Source organism: Aotus nancymaae, unplaced genomic scaffold, assembly GCF_030222135.1.
Source record: "Aotus nancymaae isolate 86718 unplaced genomic scaffold, 86718_ANA_hifiasm-v0.15.2.pri h1tg000051l, whole genome shotgun sequence".
In the NCBI taxonomy this organism is placed as follows: Eukaryota; Metazoa; Chordata; class Mammalia; order Primates; family Aotidae; genus Aotus; species Aotus nancymaae.
The window spans coordinates 12,470,372-12,492,137 of NW_026988465.1; the positions used below are offsets into that span (position 1 = coordinate 12,470,372).

General features: G+C 38.9%; 1 protein-coding gene across 2 annotated transcripts in view; it reads right to left on the reverse strand.

Annotated features, from left to right (window-relative positions):
* DTNBP1 (dystrobrevin binding protein 1) overlaps window positions 1-21,457 on the reverse strand; it is a 143,309-nt gene extending 121,852 nt beyond the window's left edge. Inside the window, exons 1-3 of one of the 2 annotated variants that reach the window (XM_021665335.2) lie at window positions 21,262-21,457; window positions 9,819-9,872; window positions 9,052-9,102 (exon numbers count right to left, since the gene is read on the reverse strand). In XM_021665335.2, coding sequence (XP_021521010.1) covers window positions 9,052-9,102; window positions 9,819-9,872; window positions 21,262-21,317 — 161 coding nt within the window. In that variant the 5' untranslated portion in view covers window positions 21,318-21,457. The remainder of the gene's footprint in view (window positions 1-9,051; window positions 9,103-9,818; window positions 9,873-21,261) is intronic. The other variant, XM_064363000.1, reaches the window with a different exon arrangement.
* Window positions 21,458-21,766: the final 309 nt, after the last annotated feature.

Genomic DNA, 21,766 nt, shown 5'->3' on the forward strand with positions numbered 1-21,766 from the left:
CTCTAAAATTTACTAAAGGAATTTCAAAATATAGTTAATAGGCTAGACAAAGCAGAAGAATTGCTGAGCTTGTAGGCCAGTCTATCAAATTAAGCAAGTCAGACAAAAATAAAGAAAAAGGAATTTTAAAAAATGAACAAAACCTTCAAGAAATATGGAATTATGTAAAGCAAACAAACCTTTCACTTACTAGCATTCCTGAGAAGAAAAAGTAAGCAACTTGAAAAACATATTTGAAGGAATAATCCAGGAAAATTTCCCCAATCTTGCTAGAGAAGTTGAAATCTAGAATCAAGAAATTCAGAGACTCCTGTGAGATACCATATTAAGATGATATCCCCAAGACCTATAGTCATCAGACTATCTAAGGTCAACATGAAAGAAATCATAAAGGCAGCTAGAGAAAAGGGTCAAATTACCTATAGAGGAAAACCCATCAGGCTAACAGTGGACTTCTCAGCCAAAGCTTTACTAGTCAGAAGAGACTGAGGCCTAGTTTTAGCCTTCTTAAAAAAAAATTGTCAGCCAAGAATTTTATATCCTGTTCATGTAAGCTTCATAAACAAAGAAGAAATAAAGTCTTTCCCAGACAAGCAAACACAAAGGGAATTTATCACCATCACACTGGACCTACAGGAAACGCTCAAAGGAATGCTCAACATGGAAATGAAAGAATGATACTTACTACCATAAAAGCACACATAAGTACAAAGCTCAGACCCTATAAAGCAATTGCACGATCAAGACTACAAAGCAACTAGCTAACAACAGTATTAAAAGAATAAAATTTTACCTATCGATATTAACCTTGAACATAAACAGCTAAATGGTCCACTTAAAAGACATACAGTGGCAAGTTGGATTAAAAAAACAAGATCCAAACTCTGCTACCTTCAAGAGATCTATCTTACATGTAATGACACTCGTAGGCTCAAAATAAAGGGATGGAGAAAGATCTTTCATGCAAGTGGAAAAAAAAAAAAAGAGCAGAGATTGCTACTCTTGTATCAGATAAAACAAACTTTAGAACAGTAAAAAAAAAAAACAAAGACGGGTACAACATAATGATAAAGAGCTCGACTCAATAAGAAGATACTGAATATATATGTATCCAACATCACAGCACCCAGATTTATAAAATACTACCAGAACCTAAAAAACAGAGATGGCCATACAATAACAGTGGGAGACTTCAACACCCTACCAGCAGCACTAGACAGATCAAGGCACAAAACTAACAAAGATTTGGACATATATTAGACTCTCAACCTAATGTACCTAGTGGATATATTCAGAATACTCTGCTCCCCCCAACTACCACAGAATATAGATCCTTCTCATATGTGCATGGAATATTCTCTAAAATTGACCACATGATCAATCATAAAGCAGGTCTCAATAAATTCAAAACAATCAAAATCATATAAAGCATCTTCTCAGACCACAGTGGAATAAAATCAAAACAAACACCAAGAGGAACCCTAAGAACCATGCAAGTACATGGAAACTAAACAAACTGCTCCTGAATGACTTTTGGGTAAACAATGAAATTAAGGCAAAGATCAAAAAAATTAATTGAATCAATTGAAAATAAACATAACATACCAAAACCTCTGAAATACAGCAAAAGCAGTATTAAGAGGAAAGTTTACAATGTTCAATGCCTACATCAAAACACACAAAGATCTTAAATTAACAACCTAACACAAGACTTTAAAGAACTAGAAAGACAAGAACAAACTAAACCCAAAGCTAGCAGAAGAAATAATTATGATCAGAGCAGAGCTAAATGAAATTGAGACCAAAAGCCACATAAAGTATCAATAACACAAAAAGTTGGTTATTAGAAAAGATAAACAAGACTGACAGACTGCTGGCTAGATCAACCAAGAAAAAAAGAAAAGAGATTCAAATAAGCACAATCAGAAATGACAAAAGTGACATCATAACCGATACCGCAGAAAGACAAAAGATCATCAGAGACTACTAAGAACATCTCTATGTGCACAAATTAGAAGACCTAGAGGAAATGGATTAATTCCTAGAAATACATCACCTTCCAAATTGAACCAGATGGAAACTGAAATTCTGAACAGATCAAGAACAAGTTACAAAATTCAATCAGTAATAATAATAATAATTAAAAAATCTACCAACCAAAAAAAGCCCTAGACCAGATGGATTTACAGCTAAATTTCACCAGATGTACAAAGAACTGGTACAAATCTTACTGAAACTACTCCAAAAAATTAAAGAGAGGGGATTTCTCCTTCACCTCATTCTATGCAACTAGTATCCTGATTCCAAAACCTAGCAATGCCATAACAAAAAAAGAAAACTACAGGTTCACATCCCTGATAAACACAGACACAAAAATCCTCAACAAAATGCTAGCAAACCAAATCCAACAGCACATCAAAAAGACAGTTCACCATGATCAAGTGGGTTTTATCCCTGGAGTGCAAGGATGATTCAACAAACACAAATCAATAAATGTGATTTACCATATAAACAGAGTTAAAAGCAAAAATAACATGAACTTCTCAATAGACACAGAAAAGGCATTTGATAAAATTCAATATCCCTTCATAATGAAACCCTCAACAAACAAGGCATCAAAGGAACATACCTGAAAATAATAAGAGCTATATATGACAAACCCACGGCCAACATAATACTGAAAGTTGAAATCATTCCCCCTAAAAACTGGAACGAGACAAGGTTGTCCACTCTTACCACTCCTATTCAACATAGTACTGAAAGTCCTAGCTGGAGCAATCAAGCATGAGAAAGAAATAAGAAACATAAGGTATCCAAATAGGAAAAGATGAAGACAAATGATCTCTGTTTGCTGATATGGTCCTATACCTAGAAAACCCTAAAGAATATTCCAAAAGACTCAAAGACCTGATAAACAACTTCAGTAACTTTTCAGCATACAAAAGCAACATACAAAAATCCAGAGCATCAACTTATTTGAGAAAGAAACCAAAAAATAAAAAAATAAAACCCACAGCATTTTTATACACCAACAACATTCAATCTGAGAACCAAATCAAGAACTCAATCTTATTTACAATAGACACACACACACACTACCTAGTATATATAGCCAAGGAAATGAAAGATCTCTACAGCAAGAACTATAAAATACTGATGAAAGAAATCATAGATGACATAAATAAATGGAAAAACATTCCATGCTCATAGAAGAATCAGTATCATTAAAATGATCACATTGCCAAAAGCAATTTACAGATTAAATTCAATTTCCATCAAATTACCAATGCCATTTTCCACACAATCAGAAAAAAAAATTCCAAAATTCATATGGAGCTCCCCGCCCCCACCAAAAAAAAAGCCTGAATAGCCAAAGCAATCCAAAGCAAAAAGAACAAAGCTGGAAGCATCACATTACCTGACTTCAAACCATACAACAAGGCTAGAGTAACCAAAACATCATAGCACTGGTACAAAAATAGACATACAGATCAATGGAACAGGATAGAGAACCCAGAAATAAAGTCACACACCTACAACTAACTGATCTTCAACAACATCAACAAAAATAAACAATGGGGAAAGGACACCCTACTCAATAAATGGTGCAAGGAAAACTGGCTAGCCACTTACGGATGAATGAAACTGGGCCCCTACCTCTTATCATACACACAAAATAGCTGAAGATTAAAGACTTACATGTAAGACCTCAAACTATAAAAACCCTAGAAGAAAACTTTGGAAAAACCCTTCTGTGCATTGGCCTAAGCAAAGAATTTATGACTAAGACCTCAAAAGCAATTGTGACCAACAAAAATTGACAAATGTGACTTAAACTAAGGAGCTTCTGCACAGCAAAATTAACAACACAATAAACAAACAACCTACAGAATAAGAGAAAGTATTTGCAAACTATGCATCCAACAAAAGACTAATATCCAGAATCTATAAGGAACTTAAACAAATGAACAAGAAAAAAAAACTCCATTAAAAAGTGAGCAAAGGATATGAACAGACACTTCTCAAATGAAGACATACAAGAAGCCAACAAAGATGAAAAAATACTCAACATCACTAATCATCAGAGAAATGCAAATTAAAACCACAACGAGATACATACAATCTCATGCCAGTCAGACGTGAAAAATGATACATGAACAAAATGGTAACATCAATACCATTACTGTTTATATCTACCAGTAGTCAATATAAAACAGAAAGGAACCAATAAGAAACTCTGGAAATTAAAAGTATAATAACTGAAATGAATAATTCACTAGAGGAGTTCAAAAGCATATTTGAGCAGAAGAAAGCATCAACATGATTGAAGATAAACCAATTTAAATGATTAAAATTAACAAATGTTTATCTAGATTGACTAAGAAAAAAAGACTCAAGTTATTAAAACCATAATAAATGGGATTATTACCATGAATCTTATAGAAATAGAAAGGATTATAAGAGAGTGCTATAAACAATGTATGCTAACAGATTAGATATCCTCACTGAAATGGACAAATTTCCACAAATACAAAACCTACCAAGACTGAATCCTGAAGAAATGGGAAATTGAATCAGTAATAAAAAACCTCAAGATGAAAAACCTTGGACTTGATTACTTCACTGGTGAATTCTATCAAATTCAATTTGGTAGAATTTTGGTCAACCAACATTGACCACTCTCAAACTCTTTTTAAAAAGAAAATGAAGAGGAAGGGATAAATCCTAACTCATTCTATAAGCCAGCATTACCCTGATACCAAAACCAAAGGCATACAAGAAAATAAAACTACAGACCAATACCCCTTATGAATGCTAATGCAAAAATCCTCAACAAAATACTGGCAAACTAAATTCTGCATGATGTTAAAAGGATTATACACAATTTCCAAGTGGGATTTATTCCTGGAATGCAAGAATGGTTCAACATATGAAAATCTGTCAATGTAATAATATAGTAGATTGGTAGAATGAAAGGAAAAAAACACATGATCATCCTAATTCATACAGAATAATTATCTGACAAAATTCAACATCCTTTCATGATAAAAACACCAAAATTAGAAGTAGAGGGGAACAATCTCAACATAATAAAAATTCATAGTTGACATTATACTCAATGTTAAAAGACTGAAAGCTTTTCCTCTAAGATCAGGAACAGGACAAGGATGCCTGCTTTTTCCACTTCGATTCAACAGAGTATTGGATGGTCTAGCCAAAGCAATTAGGCAAGAAAAAGAAATAAAAGGCATTCAAATTGGAATGAATGAAGTAAAATGATTTCTATTCATAAATGATATGCTCTTATATGCAGAAAACCCTAAAAGCTCTACAAAAAAAACTATCAGAATAAAGGAACTCAGCAAAATACCATACAAAATCAACACACAAGTCAGTGGTTTTATATACTACCAATAAATAATTCAAAAAAGAAATTAAGAAAACAATTCCATTTACAATAGCATTAAAAAAACACTTAGAAAGTAACAAAGATGATGAAAGACTCATACAATGAAAACTACAAAACAATAGTGAAAGAAATTAAGACATAAATAAATAGAAAAGGCACCACGTTAATGGATTGGAAAACTTACCATTATCTGTAATGAGCAAAACAACCACAAATTCAATCTAATCCCAATCAAAATCCCAAAGACACATTCTTTGCAAAAAATAGGAAATACATCTTAAAATTCATATAAAATCTCAAATGACCTTGAAAAGCCAAAACAATCTTGAAAAGAAAAACTCTTAGAAGAAAACACAGGGGAAAATCCTCACACTCATGAGAATGGCTATAACAAAATACAAGAAAATAGCAAGTGTTGGCGAGGATAGGAAGAAATTAGAACCCTTGTACAATACTGATGGGAAAGTAAAATGATACAGTTACTATGGAAAACAGTATGGTGTTTCCAGAAAGAATGAAACATAGAATTACCATATGATCCAGTAATTCTATTGCTGGGTATACATCCAAAGGAACTGAAAGCAAGGTGTCAAAAAGATACTTGTCCACTCATGCTCCTAGCGGCATTATTCAAAACAGCCAAAAAGTGGAAGCAACTCAAGTGTCCATTAACAGATGAATAAACAAAGTGTATATACTTACAAGAGAATATTCAGCTTCTCAAAGAAAGAAAATTCTGACACATACTACAACATAAACCTTGAAAAAATTATGCTAAATAAGCCACTCATATGCAAAAATACTTTATAATTTCACTTATATGATATTCCTAGAACAATCAAATTCACAGAGAATGAAAATAGAATGATGGTTGCCTCGGATGGAGATGAGGGGTTAGAAATGAGAGTTGTTAATAGGTACAGAATTTCCATTCTGCAAGATGAAAAGAGTTTTCAGGATTAGATGCACAACTATATGAATGCACTCGGCACTACTAAACTTAAGAATAGCTAAGATAAATTTTATGTTATGTATACTACATTTTAAAAATTAAAAATGTGATTTAAATATTTGCTATTTAAAATGGTCTTTCTCACATTCAATTTTAGTTCCAATGAGAAAAGACTGTTTCAGTGCAATGAATGGACACATTATTGACATCCTCTTATGGAAGTAACTTTTCTACATTAACTCCCAAAATGCACCTCTATCCCAAAAAAAGCTACCATACAAAAAATTTGATAGCTCTAACATAAATTTTTCAGTAAAAAGAAGTTATTTCAACTAAGTTTCTAGAGAAAAAAAATAAAGGTAAAATGTAAATAGTAAACAATACACTACTGCTTAATTTGTACTACACCTCCTTTCATGTTCATTTCTGTTCTACATGCAACAAAACCAAGGAAGAAAATATCAAATTAAGTACTTTACACTTCAGAGGAGAAAAATCTCTAGATCTAGCTTCCATAAAAAGAAACCCAATGAAGAGTTTAAAAGTAGTAAGGAAAACATAGGTATCAGTGACTGTGTCATAACGAATACAGATAAAGAAAAGCAACATAGCCTCTCCCACATACGTCTTTACCACACATCTGTCAAATGGCACATTAGCAGAGAACTATGCACAATAACATACTTAAATCATATACTGTACTTATTTGTATAATCATTTTATTGACATATAACTTTCATACCATAAAATTCATCCTTTTAAAGGGCATACTTCAGTAGTTTTTAGTACACTGCATTTACAAAGTTGCACAGCTATTATCACTATTTAATTACAAAACATTTTCATCACCTGAAAAAGAAACCCTACACCCAGTAGCAGTTACTACCAATTCCCCTCTCCCGTGCAAACACTGGCAACCACTAATCTACTTTCTGTCTCTATGGATTTGCCTACTCTGGTCATTTCTTATAAATGGAATGATATAATACTGTGGTCTTTTGTGCTGCCTCCTTTCACTTTGCATAATATTTTTAAGTTTCATCCACACTGTAGCATGTATCAGTATTTCATTCTTTTTGAGGGTGAATAATAGTTCATTATATGTATATGCCACATTTCGTTTATCCATTCATCAGCTAATAGACAATTGTGCTGTTCCTATTTTTTTGGCTATTATGAATACTGCGATGCACATTCATGCACAAGTTTTTATGAGACATAGGTTTTTAACCTTCTTAGGGTAAAGTTGCTGGGTCATGTGGTATAGGTTGAGTGTCACTTATCCAAAATGCCTGGGAATGTCACTAATCCAAAATATTTCAAATTTTGGATTTTTTCCAATTTTGGAATTTGCATTATACTAGTTGAACATCACTAATCCAAAAATCCAAAATCTGAAATGAGCATTTCTTTTGAACATGTGGGCACTCAAAAAGTTTTGAATTTCAAGCACTTCGGATTTTGAATTTTTATAGAGATACTCAACCTGTAATTCTATGTTTAACTTTTTGAGAACCTGGTTACCAAACTGTTTTCCAAAGTGGGTATACCATTTTACATAACTATAAGCCATGAATAAGGGTTATAATTTCTCATCTTCACCAGCACTCGTTATCATCTGTGTTTTCATTATAGCCATGCTAGTGAGTATAAAGTGATATGTCATTGTGGTTTTGTTTTTTGTCTGTTTTTTTGAATTGGAGTCTCGCTCTGTCACCCAGGCTGGAGTGCAGTGGCCTGTTCTCTGCTCACAGCAACCTCCACCTACTGGGTTCAAGTGCTTCTCCCACCTCAGCCTCCTGAGTAGCTGGGATTACAGGCACCCCCCACCACACCCAGCTAATTTTTGTATTTTTAGTAGAGACAGGGTTTCACCATGTTGGCCAGGCTGGTCTCAAACTACTGACCTCAAGTTATCCACCCCCCTCAGCCTCCTAAAGTGCTGGGATTACAGGCATGAGTCACTGCACCCGGCCTCACTGTAGTTTTGATTTGCACTTCCTTGAAGACTAACAATGTTGAGTGCCTTTTCATATGCTTGTTGGTCATTTGTATATCTTCTTTTGAGAAATGTCTATTCAAATCTTTTGGCTATTTCTTCAGAGTCTGTCTTTTTATTAAGTTATAAAAGTTCTTTATATCATTCCTCATATATATGACCTGCAAATATTTTCTCACAACCTATGTGTTGTCACTCCACTATCTTGATGGCGCTCTTTGACACACAAAAGTATTTAATTTTGAACCAGTCACTGTATCTAATTTTTATCTTGTTGCTTGTGCTTTTGATGTTATATCTAAAAAGACCATATATTTTAATTTTAACCTCCATGTCAATAAAGAATGGATTGGAAAAGAAATAAGAATTAAAGTAAAAAAAAACAAAATTATTGGGGACTCATATCCTGAATCAATTCTCTTATAACAAAGAAGTTATACATATTATCAGTAAACATAATAAAATATTGATTAGTAAATGCAATAGTGATCTATCTGGTCAAAGTCTGAATGGCTTTTGTACTAATGAGTGAAAAGTGAAAGCCCTTATGGAAAATAATACATAAATAATTTCCAATCACTACATTAAGGTAAAATTTAGCTATTTTAAGGCTTTTACCTATAAAATTAAAAGATATTTTTAGTCAGTAAAACAGCAGTATAACCTTCCTCTACAAATGAAAACACTTACCTGTTAAGTAATTCTAACCCAGCGGAGTACTTTGGCAAATATGGAACAGTCCTGCCCAAAAGAAATACATATTAAAAGTGTTCTTGATTTAGCTAACTTTAAAAAAAGGTACATACAAGAATTTTGACACTGTCAACTGTAATATGAGATATTTTAAAATCACTAATGACAATTTAAACTTTTAGAGAAATGTGTTTTATTTCAGAGTTAATGTACTGTAACACACTACCAATCATCATTTTGCCCCAGAGATTGTCTTTCACATAATATGATAAATGATTTAATATAATGTTGGATGAGAATAAATATGAAAGATCAAAGTTCATCTCTAGGTTGAAAATGAAATTTGGTCACATGCTTTAATTTATTTAAAAAAGGACAAACAACACAATCCTGGTGTTTTCATAAAAACAGGTAACATGGCTAAAGAGGCTAATTTGCCAAGTACTATTTCATTATTCATTTGCTTTTCAATAATTCAGGACTTTTACTTTTGCTCTTATGCAAATTGAAAATGACTAACTGTGATCAAATAATAGTCACTGATTGTCAGAGTAAAACAATTATACGTCAACATTTAATACAATTTCACAATTTTATTAGAAAATTTTCCTGTTACACAATTTAGAAAGAATCAATTAATTATTTTGTAGTCAGATGCATTCAACAAATCTAAGGTTCGTTAATGTAATTATACAATTATGAACACAACCAAAAGTTGTATGAAATTTCAGTCAGAGTAAGTTAAAATCTTAGCACAAGCTTACCTGGGTTTGCTTTTCACTTTTGCTTCTCTTGACTTGTCACTTAAAGTCTTCAGCCTATAATTCAACAAGTATAAAATAGAATATTTTTACAAATCAAGAGATTTTTTTTTTTTGAGACAGGGTCTCTCTCTGTTGCACAGGCTGGAGTACACTGACATGTACATGACTCACTGTAGCCTCAAGCTCCTGGGCCCAAGTGATTCCCCCCCGTCTCAGTCTCCTGAGTAGCTGGGACTATAGTCACCCAACACCATGCCTGGGTAATTTCTTTTGCTATTTAGTAGAGACAGAGTCTTGCTATGTTGCCCAAGCTGATCTCAAACCCCATGCCTCAAATCATCCTCCTGCCTCAGCCTCCTAAAATGCTGGGATTACAGGCATAAGCCACCACACCCAGCCCAGAGATTTTTCAACCACAAATTTTCACACATTAAAATTTTAGGTCAGATAAGCTACTTTTTTTTTAAAGCAAGAATTAAGAAACTCAAAAGACAACAAATATTTGAGTGTTTACTATATGTTAGATACCACAAATGGAAAATCTGTAGCAAATATTTTCTCTCTTTTTTTTTAAGAGATGGTCTCGCTCTGTCACCCAGGCTGGAGTACAAGGGTGCAATCATAGCCTACTGTAACCTTAAACTCCTGGGCTCAAGCAATCCTTCCACCTCAGCCTCCTCAGTTAACAAGGACTACAGGTATGTGCCACCATGCCCAGCTGTTTGTTTCATTTTTATTTTGGTCTCACTATGTTGACCAGTCTGGTCTCTAACTCCTGGCCTCAAGTGATCATCCTATCTGAGCCTCCCCAAAGAGCTGGGATTATAGGTGTGCACTACCATGCCAGGACTTATTTTCATATTCTTACTTACCCCAAATCCCTTTCTTAGAAACAAAGATTCCTAAATGTGATCAGACCACAGAAACAATTTATCTGGCACCTTTAGAAAAAGTAATGGTCCACATAGGAGAAATTGATAGGTAACAAGGAAATCTAAGCGCACACTTCATTAAGTAGATGCTACCCAGGCATTCACATCTCTTTAAGCACCCACAGTATTTGAAATTTTAGATGAGAAAAAGCTTTTTAAAATATATTACAAACTCCTTTCATTACAGAGGATTTGTTATATCTCATTTAACATTTTGTGGTAACTCAGGATCAGTATTAAGAACATCACTGACTACATTTTGCAGCAAAACAGTACTCTCTCTGATACTTCTGAGCTAGAAATACATCTCCATCTATTAACCAAAAACCAATCTATGGTAGTTCTGTGTTTGTTTGGGCTCTTATATCTACTTTTCCTAAATCTTCTTTCTCAACTATTGGTCACCTGCTATCAGTTCTCACTTATCACTTCTGCTAGCTATTTTAGCAGCCTCCTCCCCTCTACTTGCTTTTAAATTACTGCACTGGAAAACAGATAAATGGACTAGAGCTGCATATATAAAATTAATAGGCTCTTTTAAATGTAAAATATGATGTTCATAAACTATATGATTTATTTTCACTTCACTGGCCCAGTTTCACTTTATTTTAGCTGTGGCCTCTATTACAGATAACTGAGGTTGCCAATAAGTGAGTGCTACAGTATGAGAGAATCTCATATAAAATGAGATATCACGTACAGACTTCTTCTCAATCACTTCAACAAATACTCATTTGTAAATAGAAACTGAAAACAGTACTATTGCTAGCCCCTACAAAGTCTTTATAAAAACAGAAACAGGTATTCCTTCCTCTAGACACTATACTGCCATCAGCCAGAAACTGTCCTAATACACAAGTTGACCCTTGCATGAATGCCTCCACTATGCATTGTACAGTGTACAAGCCGCACAACTATGCATGCTGGTTCTGAAACAGGAGTCCATCTTTTCCGTCTATAATGTCTGATTAAGCATCATATGGGGAGTTCTGATAAACTGCATTTTTTTAAAAACCAAATTAGAATGCCAATGTCATACAAACTTTCATATTACTCTATGATCTTTTTCAAAAAATAAAATATTGACAAGATGAATTCTTCTGCAATATTCAGAAGATTCAGCAATCTCTTTAATACAAAACTAATTTGTATATCTCTCTAGATAAGTCTAGGAAATTGTGTCAAAGTCTAAAAGTCTAATGTAAATTTCTAAGTTTATCTTGGAAACTAGTAAACCTGGTTTAAACCAAGATTAAGCAAAAGCTAGGGAAAATCATTTTTATGGCCATTCTCTACCATTTCCACTATTAAATTTGATCAAAATACTTAGTTGGAACATCGCAGGCAAAATTATCCTTGATAGTTATATACAGCAGTGCATCATACTCAAAATGATTCTAGCATTATTTTTAGTGATTCAGGACAATTCTATACAGTTGAGTATGAAAGGGAATTCCTAAGATCCTCTTTGGACCACTGATTACATAATCTAGCAAATCTCTAAGTTGGCATTTCAACTATTTATTTCTAAAATAAACTTTTAATTTCTTAATTGTAATATACCAAGTTTGGGATTCTCTTCTTCCCCCATTCCCCACCCCCACTCCCACAAAAAGAAAAATTAGTTTGAAATGAAAGAAGGAGTGTTACAGGGAACAGAAAGTAAAATTGTTGGAAGATTCAATAAAAGCTTCCCCCAATAAAAGCTTTCCCATGTGGCTCTTTAACAATCACCTGTTTTAAAAACTGGTCTTTAACCAAATTTCATGTGTGAAACTTATCTGATCAGGATTTGAACAAACCAACCATAAAAAGTCATCTCTAAGAACAAAAGAAATGTGATTATGGACTGCATAATTGATAATATCAAAGAATTAGTGTTAATTTTATTAGCTATGATATAAGCGTTGCATTTATATAATGTGTTTCTTTTTTAGTGATGCAAGTTGACATATTACAGGCAAGTATGAAATTTATAAATAAAGGGAGAGACAAGGCAAATGTGGCAATATCTGAAAATTGTTGACTCTGAGTAATGAATATATATATGTGGTTCAACGTGTTACTCTATTTTTGTATGTGTTTGGAACTTTGTAAAAAAAATAATTTCTTTTTGAGACAGGATTGCTGTGTCACCCAGACCGGAGTACAGCAGAACAATCATAGCTTACTGCAGCCTCAAGCTCCTGGCCTCAAGCAATCCTCCTACCTTAGCCTCTCGAATAGTTGGGACTACAGGCTCATATCACCATACCCAACCAGTTTTTTTTGTTGTTGTTGAGACGGAGTTTCACTCTTGTTACCCAGGCTGGAGTGCAATGGCACAATCTCGGCTCACCGCAACCTCCGCCTCCTGAGTTCAGGCAATTCTTCTGCCAGCTGGGATTACAGGCACGTGCCACCGTGCCCAGCTAATTTTTCTGTATTTTTAGTAGAGACGGGGTTTCACCATGTTGACCAGGATAGTCTCGATCTCCTGACCTCGTGATCCACCCGCCTCAGCCTCCCAAAGTGCTGGGATTACAGGCGTGAGCCACCGCGCCCGGCCACCCAGCCATTTTTTAAAAGGCCTCTGTAGAGACAGGGGTCTCCCTATGTTGCCCAAGCCGGTCTTGAACTCTTGGGCTCAAGCTATCCTCCCACCTCCGCCTCCCCAAGTGCTGGGATTAGAAGCAAGAACCACCATATGCAGTCAAAAAACATTTTTAATAACAAAAACGATCTTTTAGGTATTCATCTTTTCTCACCACACCTTTTCCAAATAAATTGCCAATGTGCCAAAATGCAGAAAAGAAACTGTTAGAGAAAACAAAGCAGCCATAGGAAAGTTGGATAGTCATCTTTTTCCCTGCGAAACTTTCTTGACTGTTCCCAACTATTAAAAAATCAAAAAGGTCCTTTCTAAAATAACACCTTCAAAACCCAAAATTCACCTGAAATTAGCCGCTATTTTAATTTTGGGATAACTCCAGTTTCTCACACTGTTCCTGTGCTGAAAACAACTCAGTCATAAAGTCTGTTTAATATCCTACAATATCATGACAGGCTGTGAAGGAAATACTGACCTAGGAGAGAATATTCCAGTTTCCTCAAATAGAAAACGGTGGCATTATACTCAACCATAAAGATGTGCCACAAGAACTCAATAAAATTCCAGATATGACCTTGGTGGCATTCTGGAAACATAGAGCTAATTTCAAATGAAAGTTATAATAAAGGTGATCAAGAAAGTTAAGAAACCATGTACTACATTACTGGGCTAAGGTGAAATAAAGTAGAGGTTCCCAATGTGCTTACAAAAGGCTTACCCAGCCCTATTCTTGGTCTTCTCCCAAGTACCATACACCCCATGAACACATAAGTGCTGCGGGAGCATATGAATATATAGACTAAGTGAGCCATCTCACAATTATTTTCTACTACTGACAACTTTCAAGTTCAAAGCACTAAACCTCAAATTCGACATAAAGTTCAATAATTTTATTTTTAGATAGCTCCAATGACTTTACCTTAATTTGACACCAGCATATTTATGTCTTTGAACTTTATAGAAAATACTAAAATGGAGGCATCTTACTAAAAAAGGGGGGTGATTCGCAAAACTGCTTAGACAAAAAACGTAGATAAGCCTGGGCAACATGGCAAAACCCTGTCTCTACCAAACATATGCAAATTAGCTAGGCATGGGGGTGCATGCCTGTAGTCCCAGCTACTTGGAAGGCTGAGGTGGGAGGACTGCTTGAACCCAGGAGGTTGAGGCTGCAGTGAGACATGAGCATACCACACCACTCCAGCCTGGGTGACAGAGTGAGACCCTGTCTCGGAGAAAAGAAAAAGAAAAGAAAAGAAAGAAAAGAAAAAGAAGTAGATAAACAGAATGATGCATTGAGTACTACAATGACTGATGAGATCTGCTGGTGACTCAACAGCGTGGGGCACCTGCATGACATTTCATTTATTTGTACCTCAATTTCCAACTGTCTACAGTGTTAGCTATTAGAAAAGGTGACGATGATTGCTTTAAAGCACCACAGAAATACATGAATTTGCATATTTTGTCATGAGGCACAACCAATCTATTACATTTTCACATCAGTGTTTATTTTCTCTCTCAAACGAGATCAGGGAAAAGCAAAAGCCTCAATCACACTTAAAAGTGCAAATGACCTAAGGACCAAAGCCTAAGAAATTCACACAAAAGCTGCACTGACTCGGGAAAGAAAGATGAATTTAGACTACCTTCATCCTAATGCCTTTATCTTAAGCCGCAAATATATGGCTTCAAGTTCTCACCTCTCACCTGAGTGCAACTGAAATTCCCAATTGCTCCTCAGCTGTCAAGCAGCTAGCTAACCACAAATTCACCATTAACTGTTCCTTCTCTCTCAAACCTATTTGTAAATTCTTTAATGTTGGTATATGGCACCATTTATCTAAGATCCCTCCAAATTAACATTCTTAACGTTGCATCTTTTTCATCTCCCACTGCTGTCTAATCTGACCAGTGCTCATCACATCCATTCCCTCCTTTAAACTTCCATCAGCACTGCCTTAGCCTCCCTCACCTGGACCTTCATTACAGCCTCCTAAATAATCTCCTTGTGCCCCATCCCCAATCTTCCTATCACACAGTCTCTCAAGTTATTCTTCCAGAAATAGAGTAGTATTTTTCCAGAAATACAGGTAGGCCATCTTCTCCTTTAGCCACAGAACTTATGGCCTTCTAGATATTCTGCCTCCTGCTACTACAATGACAGTAAGGATCTTACTTGCTATTGGTCTGTTCTCTGCTATATCCCCAGTACTTAAAATAGCACCTGCCACATAGTGAGCACTCAATAAATATTTGACAAATTAAGTAAAGCATTGAAGACATTCTATTATCAGGCACTAAACTTCCTTTCCAGGTTCATCTCTCAGGACTGCTTCCATCTCTGAAATGTGCTTATCCAAATCTATCGCAATTTCTCATTTTTCAAGGCCTAGTTTTACAAACCTCTTCCTCTTTAAAGCCTTCTATAAATGCATCCTAACTAATGACTCTTTCCTCAGACTCACACATCACGCTATTTGTATCTTCAACATTCTGTTCATTCTGCTTTGCTTTACATCAGCACCAGTGTAGGGCATCTGGCGGGCAGAGACTGTTTTAGTCACTTTTGTACCCACAGGATCTGGCCCAATATATAGACACTGCTTAGTAAAGACTAGGCAAAACTGGGCATATAGGCTCTCAAATCTTTTTTAAGCTTCCATGAAAAAGGACACTTTGAGTGCCTAGTCTAGTGTCTGGCACTTAGTAGGAACTCATTAGACATTTATGAAACTAAGTTGAATATTGAGATTCTTTTCTCTTTATTAAGATGATTAATCATGGAAAAGTCAACATTTCAAGCAACACTTCACTATTTGACCAAACTGTGATTTAGATGACTGACTCCTCTCCTTGTGCAGGTTTTGGTAGATACTATGGGAGGGAAGAAGAAAATGAGGACACTGGGCAGTGGTGTAGGTGGGGGACAGGGGCAGTGAGAGTTTTGAGGGGGAAACACCCACTGTCTAGCTGCAACAGGTTTTTATTCCTAACCACAGGAAGCCAGTGCCTTACAAACAGGAAACACCAGCCTGTGACAGGCAGCTGTAAACCATCAGTAAATCTGATTTTCAGTTCCCTGAAGGGTTTGCATGCCTAAATACCTGATCGAGGCCTTTGGTCATAACAGCTCAAAAGGTAAAAATCAAAGACTAGAGTGGCTTTGAGGTCTGTACTTCAGTACGTCCAAAAGTTTCGCCCAGAGCTCAAGCCAATCTCTATAAAAATGGATATCTTATGTGAACTCTCCAAAAGGCTCTAAGAATTCTGACTCAGTTAAATCAAATTACAACTCACTTTAGGTGAGGGGAAAAGATCTTTGAGCTCAGAACCAATCCTCTTCAGTCTGTGGTCTTTGGCTGGCCCACCACCCAATTAAGGCAGAAAGAATGTGATATAATCACCAGTTTTTCTCAATGTTGACATAATTGTTACTATGCGCAAAAATTTACAAAAAAGGCCTAAGTCCATGGACAACCTAGAGTACCCCCAAACCACCAGTAATGTCTTCACTTCCCTTAAAGAATAATGATCTTAAGCTACACTTTTTCTAAGTTTGAATGGAATGTAGAAATTCATTCTCATTTGACATGCTTTCACTACCAAAGTGACATTCTTTTATGAGACTGATAAAGAATCGTCCTATTTTACTAAAAAAGAAAAACAAGTAAATTTGTCTAGAGTTAGGGTCTTCATGTGAGTTTTCAGAAAGTGAAAATGATCAGAGAAGCTCTGAAGAGAGGATGCTGCTCTAGGTGACAGCGGGAGCTACACTGACCACACTTAAGGAGCCCAGAAATGCCTGAGGCCTTCCATTTAGTCCTTGGGGCAACCTGCACACCTGGTGTTTCCAATTATTTTAGAAGGCAGCTGCTGTGGGTTCTACACACTTGCTCTGCCACCAAGTGTTGTACAGGAATGCTAGGTCCAATGTGATAGCTCTGGGTGGCCAGGGCCATGTCTTTTTCATCTTTTTTTTTTTTTAAGAGATGGGATTTCATGTTGCCCAGGCTGGTCTTGAACTCCTGGGCTCAAGAGATCCTCCTGCCTCGGCCTCTCAAGTAGCTGGGATCACAAGCGTGCGCCACTATGCCAGCTCACCTCTCTTTCATCTTTGAATTCCATATTACCAACATATAATAAACACATGTGTGCTGTGTTTAGTGTCATCTTTTCTCCACTAGGCAAAAATATTCAGTTTTGTAAAGTAGGTCGATCTCAAGCTGAATATAGAAAAGTTTAATCAAACAGATTAGGTGTAGGAAATTGAGGACCTGAAGAAAGTGAACATCAAGCACTAGGTCCCAGTTAACTGGGAGACTGATATCACTTGGAGATGAGTTATTTCTCCACGAGGTGACAGGCTAATGGCACACACTGACAGTCCAGTGGTTTGTCAGTTGAAAGTGACCTGTATGGGAGAAAGCCAACAAAGGACCTAATGAACCCCTCTTCAGATGTCTAACTCCAAAATGACCCTAGACTATGGCATCTTCAAGAAGTCAAGTCAGTTTCCAAGGGGTTCTAACCAGATTCCCTTGGCATGTCTCTCCCTGACTAAACTCTAAACATTTGGTGTTACCCTGATCGCTCAGGATGGTTTGTGCCACAGTCGTCCCGGGCCCAGTTCAGAATTCACATTCCTAGGTAATGCGCCTTCTTACAAAGGTCAGGACCATGAATGCTGCTGAGGTAACCATGTGACCTGCACAGTTATAGTAACTACAAGATGGGCTGTTATGCCATCAAGGAATTCCATGAAGTAATAGTAGGAGAATAACGGCCACTCTCATGCTACAAATGGGCCATTTCAGCATCACACCAAAAGGTTTTCAATACAGTAACTTACACTCTGAAAAGAAGGTCCTTTTACTAAATTAATAGGGAGAACAAAATGCAAGCAGGCAAGCACACCCATCAGTGAATGACTCCTAGAGCATCCATAATTTCTTTTTTCTTTTTCAGAGAGAGAGTCTTGCTCTGTTGCCCAGGCTGGAGTGCAGTGGCACGATCTCTGCTCACTGCAACCTCCGCCTCCTGGGTTCAAGCGATACTCCTGCCTCAGACTGCTCAGAAGCTGGGATTGCAGGCGTGCACCACCATGCCCGGCTAATTTTTGTATTTTTAGTAGAGTCGGGGTTTCACCATGTTGGTCAGGCTGGTCTGGAACTCCCGACCTCGTGATCCACCCACCTCGATCTCCCAAAGTATTGTGATTACAGGTGTGAGCCCCCGCGCTGGCCCCATAATTAACTTTCTAAACACCAAAGTAACAAAAATGATTGACATGCGGTAAGTGCTCAAGCGTCCGACAGTTTGTTGCTATTCAATGCTCGATACGCAAATAGTATTAACATTTTTGTCCCATAAGATAAAATTTTGGTTAACATCTTTCTCTTTGGAAACTTAAAACAAGGCTGGACACAGTGCCTGATACCTATAATTTTACCACTTTAGGAAGCCTAGAAGGGAGGATCGCTTTCGCCCAGAGTTGGAGGCTGCGGTGAGCTGATAGCGCCACTGCGCTCCAGCCTGGGCGACAGAGGGAGACCTTGTCACTTTAAAAAAACAATGGTGGGAGTAGGCCAGATGCGGCGGCTCACGCCTGTAATCCTAGCACCTTGGGAGACCGAGGCAGGGAGATGACAAGGTCAGGAGTTCGAGACCAGCCTGGCCAATGTGGCGAACCCTCGTCTCTACTAAAAAATACAAAAATTAGCTGAGCATGGTGGTGTGTGCCTGTAGTCCCAGCTCCTCGGGAGGCTGAGGCAGAAGAATTGCTTGAAACCGGGAGGCGGAGGTTGCAATGAGCCGAGATCACACCACTACACTCCAGCCTGGGCGACAAGAGCGAGAATCCATCTCAAAAACAAAGGAGGGGGTGGGGTAGGGTGGGGAAAGAAATTAAAACAGTATGAGTGGAAATGCTCTTACATTCAGAGCATTCTTCAACAGGATTTGTAAACTAAATTTGAAAGACCCTTTTTAAAGACAGATGTTTTTCATTTTAAAGGAATGAAAAAATTAAAACGAATTAAGCACTAAGTAACAATAGTGACACAGTGCTTACTTCGTGTTTTCCTTTTTTTTTTTTTTTAAAGATGAAGTCTCACTCTGCCACCCAGGCTGGAGTGCAGTGGCATGATCTCAGCTCACTGCAACCTCCACCTCCCGGGTTCAAGCGATCCTCCTGCCTCAGCCTCCTGAGTAGCTGGGATTACAGGCGAGAGCCACCACGCCCAACTAATTTTTGTATTTTCAGTAGAGACGGGTTTCACTATGTTGGCCATAGCTGGTCTCGAACTGCAGACCTCAAATGATCCACGGCCTCAGCCTCCCAAAGTGCTGAGACTACAGGTGCGAGCCACCGCGCCCGGCCTACAGGTTAATTCATTCATTCTCGTAATAACCTTTTAAGTACCATCATTATCCCCATTTTACAGTTGCGGAAACAGTACATTGAGGCAAGGCAGCTGAGCAGGTCTGTTTAGTAGAGTCAAGATGAGTACCAAGGCAATCTGGCGCCTAAGTCTGGGCCTGTGGTTCCCAGGTGTTGGTGCCCATTAAAATCCCCTGAGATCTTTAAAACGCCGTCTCCAGGCACTCCGGTTAACTAACTGGTATGGGGCGAGACCTGGGCATCAGGACTTTGAAAGATGCCCAGGTGATTCTAAGCAAAGTTTGGGAACCTCTGGGTCTTGCTGTGAACCATTGGGTATTAAAAGCATTTCTGCACTTTGGGAGGCCGAGGAGGGTGGATCACGAGGTCAAGAGATCAAGACCATCCTGGTCAACATGGTGAAACCCCGTCTCTACTAAAAATACAAAAAATTGGCCGGGCGCGGTGGCTCAAGCCTGTAATCCCAGCACTTTGGGAGGCCGAGGCGGGTGGATCACGAGGTCGAGAGATCGAGACCATCCTGGTCAACATTGTGAAACCCCGTCTCTATTAATACAAAAAAATTAGCTGGGCACGGTGGCGCGTGCCTGTAATCCCAGCTACTCAGGAGGCTGAGGCAGGAGAATTGCCTGAACCCAGGAGGCGGAGGTTGCGGTGAGCCGAGATCGCGCCATTGCACTCCAGCCTGGGTAACAAGAGCGAGACTCCGTCTCAAAAAAAAAAAAAAAAAAAAAAAAAATACAAAAAATTAGCTGGGCATGGTGGCGCGCGCCTGTAATCCCAGCTACTCGGGAGGCTGAGGCAGGAGAATTGCCTGAACCCAGGAGGCGGAGGTTGCGGTGAGCCGAGATCGCGCCATTGCACTCCAGCCTGGGTAACAAGAGCGAAACTCCGTCTCAAAAAAAAAAAAGCATTTCTTCTCCTGCTTTGGAGTTCCTTCACCAAGGCGCTGAGCTCAGGGCAAAGGCAGAGTAAGAAAGCTAACGGGGAGGTGCGGCCAGCCTTGCCCAGGGTTAGGCCGGCGACTCGGGTGTGAAAGCCGAGCCGCGGCGCGGAAGGCTCTGGACGGAGGGTGCGGGCTGCGGCGCAGGGCCCAGCTCCAGGTGCGCACCGGCAGGTGTCGGCTGGGCCGAGGGGCGCAGGCCACTGTACCGCGGGGACGGAAGCGGCAAGGCGCGCTGGCTTCTCACATGACTCCCTCCTGGGTCCGGCTGATGCTGCTGGGAGGGGACCGCTGGGTCTCAGGCCCCTCTACCCCACCCCAGCCGGCGCTCCGCTGTGCCGCCGAGCGCCCCCAGGTCCTAGGAGTGCGCGTCAGAGGCGGGCCGCAGGAACCTAAGTTACTTTGCGCCGCCCGACGCAAGCGCTCCGGGAAGTTCGTTACTTTCCTCGGCGGGACGGGATGGGGAGGTGCGGGGCAGGACGGAGCCTGGACCGCGGGGAGGGGAGGGAGGCAGGGGAATCCCGGGTGGCGGCCCGGCCCCTCGGGTCTCTTTTCGTCGCCCACCGTATACCCACCCGGAGGTGAAATCCTGCTGCACGCTCAGCAACCGCTCTCGCAGGGTCTCCAGCATTGTTGCCGCCGCTGCTCTCCTCAGGGACCTGGCCGCTGCTGTCTCCGCCGCCCCTTCGGCCCCGCGCTGTCACCTCGCGCCCCGCACTCCTACAGCCGGCCCCGCCCCCGGCCTGGTCCTCGCCTCCGCGCCGCAGCCCCGGCCCCTTCCGCGTTCCCGCCCCCCGCGCGCCAGGCTCGCGCAGCCGCAGTGGATGGCGCCGGGCTAGGGCTGCGGAAAAGGGGCGGGCCTTTCCCTGGCCGAGAGGGCCGGTGCCTCCTCCGCTTCTTTCTATCCCGCGCCAGGCCTTCTCGCGGTTTTTATTGTTGTTTTTGCTTTAAAATGGAAGTGACATCGTGAAAGGATGGTTTAACTCGAAGCCTCCTTTGAGGGAAGTGTTGACTTCTACGGTTTGGAAGAGAATTGGGTCTATCTCTTGCATAGACTATGTGCACAAATCATTGCGTGGA